General features: G+C 54.1%; 1 protein-coding gene across 2 annotated transcripts; it reads left to right on the top strand.

Moving 5' to 3' along the window:
• Positions 1-920: 920 nt before the first annotated feature.
• LOC124657827 (BTB/POZ domain and ankyrin repeat-containing protein NH5.2-like) lies at positions 921-3,706 on the top strand. Of its 2 annotated transcripts, XM_047196322.1 has the most exons (3): positions 921-1,241; positions 1,308-1,557; positions 2,511-3,706. In XM_047196322.1, exons 1-3 carry the CDS (start codon positions 1,045-1,047, stop codon positions 3,477-3,479), a joined length of 1,416 nt encoding a protein of 471 aa, XP_047052278.1. In that variant the 5' UTR covers positions 921-1,044; the 3' UTR covers positions 3,480-3,706. The 2 variants fall into 2 exon arrangements, with proteins under 2 accessions (XP_047052278.1, XP_047052277.1); XM_047196321.1 differs by having other exon boundaries at positions 921-1,557.
• Positions 3,707-4,499: the final 793 nt, after the last annotated feature.

Genomic DNA, 4,499 nt, shown 5'->3' with positions numbered 1-4,499 from the left:
CATATTCCTTCTTACAGACCCTACTTTGGTTTCTAGCCCACCCTTTAAGAAAATTTTGGAGATGACGGATCTTATTCTGTCAAATCACCATTGGTGAATAACCAATTAAAACTGCCTCCCATTATCTTTTCATATCAACAAAGCCTTCTTGCCTCAACCATAATAATTCAACAGAAAATGTGCCTTATTTTCAAGGTGCGCTTGTACACCGGAATCAAGAAAAATAGGTGTATGATGGAAACCAGACCGAGTAAGAGCTCGAACACTAACTAGCGGGACTTTTTATTCCCAATCAACACTAGCAACAACTCTGTCCAACTATCATAAAGTTGGAACCATTAGACGATTGGCCCATGTCAATTGTCTACCCACGAAAGTTACTTCTCTTAGATTTAGACTTTCTATAATTACATTAAAAATAAAAAGCCAACGTGCATAAAAGTTATCATTATTTTTCGCCCTCTATATGAGATACATGTCCATTTGATCGAGATCTGTGGATGGCCAACGAACCTACCAATCAGAAACTCGACTTTTTTCACCCGCCTCACTTTTACCATACACACGAAAACCTAACGTGCGCCACAGTCATCCGGTACCACACTAGCCAGACACACATACACAGCAGCTACACGAAGCGCCGGAGCTAGTACCGCCACTGGCATGTGGGACCTCCCCTCCCGTGCAGCCGGCGCGGCCCCCACCCATCAGCGAGCACACAGTGCAGGCGACTGTACACCACACCACCCACGACACTGTAGCGCGAGAAATCAAACAGTGCACATCGCTCTCAGCTCGACGGAGGGAGGGAGGGGAGCCACAGAAGAGCGGAGCTGCAGTGTCGCTGTAGAGCAAAGGGGATTGATAGCTAGCCAGCCCCTCCCCTAACCTTTCCGTCTTCCTCCTCTCCTCCCCTTCCCCACAGTCGTCCCGAGCTCCCTCCGGCTGCTGCTGCTTTCCCCTTCCCTCACACATCCAAATCCTTCCAAATCCCGTGCAAAAGCCGGGATCTTTTTCAATTTAGCACTAGCGCTACATGAGATCATGAGCTCCGAGGACTCGCTCAAGTCGCTGTCGCTCGACTACCTCAACCTGCTCATCAACGGCCAGGCCTTCAGCGACGTGGCCTTCAGCGTCGAGGGCCGCCTCGTGCACGCGCACCGCTGCGTGCTCGCCGCCAGGAGCCTCTTCTTCAGGAAGCTCTTCTGCGGCCTTGACCCCAGCCACCAGCCGCCACCGCCGCCGCTCAACTGGCCCACCTCGGCAGGAGCGGGAGGCGGAGGCTCACGTGGCGGCGGTGGCGGCAGCGGAGGAGCCCCGGCCGCGCCGGAGCTCGTCATCCCCGTCAGCTCCATCCGCTACGAGGTTCTGGTGCTGGTGCTGCAGTTCCTCTACAGCGGCCAGGCATCCGTGGCGGCGCCCAAGAGCGGGCCGCTCCCGGGCTGCGGCGCGAGAGGATGCTGGCACACCCGCTGTGGCGCCGCCGTCGACCTCGCCCTCGACACCCTCGCCGCGGCGCGCTCCTTCGGCGTCGAGCAGCTCGCCCTGCTGGTCCAGGTGGGGGAACAAAAACCATGCTACTGCTTCTATCATTCCAATTTGCATCCATCCATATGCACCTGCACCCCTTCTTTTTTCTTGGGATCTGCAAGCATATGCTAACTCGATCTCCAGTCGTCGACGCCATTAAGGTTGATGGTCGTTAGGCCTGCCATGATTGGAGCAACTTCTTTTTGCGTGACATTAGCATGGCAGCATGCAAGCTAGCAGCAGCTAGTCAGAAGAATCAAGGGAGGGGAATCCATGGGCGTCTGCGCCGATGCTGCTCCAGGCCGGATCAGCTCTCCCTGACTAGATCCCTACTAGGTTGCCCCCCTTTGCCTTTCCGATCGATTGATTCACTCACTGCATCGGCAGAGCTGCAGGCAGCAGCTGCTGCTGCAGATTCCAGTGCACTCACATCCCTCGTCAGTCGTCCTCCTGCCCATTTTCTAACAATTTCCCCCCTCGCTCGGCGCTGTGTACCGGACGAGTGATAGGACTGGGTCGTCTCTAGTCTCTCACAGTCTCGTTTGCTTTTTCCTCGCTGCTGGTGCTGGTGCTGGTCTGCTGCTACTGTCATGCATCACTTGTCATGGAGCTCCTCCCTCTGACTCATCTTTACTAGGAAGGGTCTTTTCACGCCCTCGTTTGTGTCTGTCCCTTCCCTCACATCACATCCGTCTCCACCCACTCACTGCTCGCGCTTGCGTTGCGCTAGGGTTTCTTCTTGGACATCGATCCAGTAGAGTGTACGCACGCAGCAGCAGCATCATTTCCAACAATTGCGCCGGCCGGTGTACAGCATGTCATGCCATTGTTTGTGCAAGTACATCTTTTTGCTGTTATGATGCATGCATTGCTACTGTGCTGCATAATTCCGATTAAACAGTGCATTTCTTGATGACAATTTTCTTAGTTTTGGTCTGGTTTAATGAATCTCATCGGTTGGGAGGATTGGTTTGATGCAGAAGCAATTGGAGAGCATGGTGAAGGAGGCGTCCGTGGACGACGTGATGAAGGTCCTCATGGCGTCTCGCAAGTTCGAGATGCAGGAGCTCTGGGCCACCTGCTCCCACCTCGTCGCGCGCTCAGGCCTCTCCGCCGACCTCCTCGCCAAGCACCTCCCCATCGACGTCGTCGCCAAGATCGAGGAGATCCGCGCCAAGTCGCCGCTCAACTCCGGAGGGGGCGCCTCCGCGCCGCGCTCGCCCTTCCTCACCCACCACTACCTGCCCATCAACAACGCCCCCTCCTCCGCCGCCGACCGCGACCACAAGATCCGGCGCATGCGGCGTGCCCTCGACGCGGCCGACATCGAGCTCGTCAAGCTCATGGTCATGGGCGAGGGGCTCGACCTCGACGACGCGCTGGCCGTGCACTACGCCGTGCAGAACTGCAACCGCGACGTCGTCAAGGCGCTCCTCGAGCTGGGCGCCGCCGACGTCAACTCCCGCGCCGGCCCGACGGGGAAGACCCCGCTCCACCTGGCTGCGGAGATGGTGTCGCCCGACATGGTATCTGTGCTCCTCGACCACCATGCTGACCCCAATGCCAGGACGCTCGACGGCGTCACCCCGCTGGACGTGCTCCGGGGACTCACCTCGGAGTTCCTCTTCAAGGGCGCCGTGCCGGGGCTCACCCACATTGAGCCCAACAAGCTCAGGCTGTGCCTTGAGCTCGTGCAGTCAGCGGTCATGGTAACAACGCGCGACGACGGCGGGGGTGGCGATGGCGGCGGTGCTGGTGGAAGCGACGGCGGGAATTTCGCTCGTGCTGACGCCGACGACAGCCTGGTGAGCCTCACCATGAACTCCACGCTCATGTACCAGGGCCAGGAGATGGCAGCGCCGTCGGTGGCTGGCGAGGCTAGGAATAAAGGAAACAACAACGGCCGCGCGAGCCCCTCCACCTTGTACTTCCCCAATGGCTTCCCGTGATTGTCATCAACAGCTCCGGCCGTGTCAGTCTAGCTCGTCCTTCCTGTCACAGATATCTCCATCGTCTTCCTCAAGCTCAATCGATGTGTGCTGTCGAATTAAATTTGTGGTTTGAGATCGATCGACGCATATGATGATGTAGCACTGTATCTCTAGGAATTGAAAGGATCGACATATGATCGAGTATGCATGCATGGCCAAGAATTTCATGGTATTTGATGTGGATTCTTCGATCTTGTCGCATGATTGGCAAGTGCAACAACTGTTGCTAATGTGTTCAAACCAGTAGTCAAATGCTCATGGTTTCTCAAAAAGTAGTCAATGTTCATCTTAATTGTCAATGCATGTAGATGTAGAGAGATTCATTGCTCCTGGATGCATGATATAGTAGTATGATGCAGTGTTGAACGCTATGCGCGCAGCATGGCGATTCAGCAGTTGCCCGTGTTTTTACATGCATGTCTCCTTTATGCAGCTTTTGGTGACTGTAGCATGCTTTGGACGATAGGCAGGAGAGCGCGTGGTGTTCGACAAGGCGAATCTAAGCGTGGAATCGAATGAATGGCCACAGAGATTGCACTTGCATTTCCTCCAGGGTGACATGTCGATCTGATTTTTTTAGATAATTGAGTCACACGAAATGCACAAAACGTCGATCATGATGGGTTTAGGATTTGACGGGTAGGACCCATGCTTTACACTCACACAATTTGTTTCAGATATCTTTGTACTACTGTTGATGATTATTAATAGATCGGTGGAATTTTCGCAAAAAAAATCTCAATCGACTAAGATTTTATTCTGCCTTAACCGTTACGGAGAAGTAAAAAAAAAAGTTGAACCCGCATAGCACGTCCTGATGGCCCACAAGAGTTGCCATGGTAAAAGTAGTGGTGGGCCTGACAACTTTGCCTTTTCTTTCAGGAAAAATCAGAAATTGCCATCCAATTACACATCTAACTAAGATCGTGTGGCTCAAATCACGTCGCGCGGCAAGACTAAAATTTCACATGCGTGCAA

Source organism: Lolium rigidum, chromosome 5 (assembly GCF_022539505.1).
Source record: "Lolium rigidum isolate FL_2022 chromosome 5, APGP_CSIRO_Lrig_0.1, whole genome shotgun sequence".
Classification (NCBI taxonomy): Eukaryota; Viridiplantae; Streptophyta; class Magnoliopsida; order Poales; family Poaceae; genus Lolium; species Lolium rigidum.
This window is presented reverse-complemented; position numbering and strand designations above follow the sequence as displayed.

Bases quoted from the DNA above. Each gene is read 5' to 3' on its own strand.
- LOC124657827 (XM_047196321.1), top strand. From the start codon at position 1,045: ATGAGCTCCGAGGACTCGCTCAAGTCGCTGTCGCTCGACTACCTCAAC. The intron at 1,558-2,510 runs GTGGGGGAACAA...GGTTTGATGCAG, and splicing joins AGCTCGCCCTGCTGGTCCAG to AAGCAATTGGAGAGCATGGT.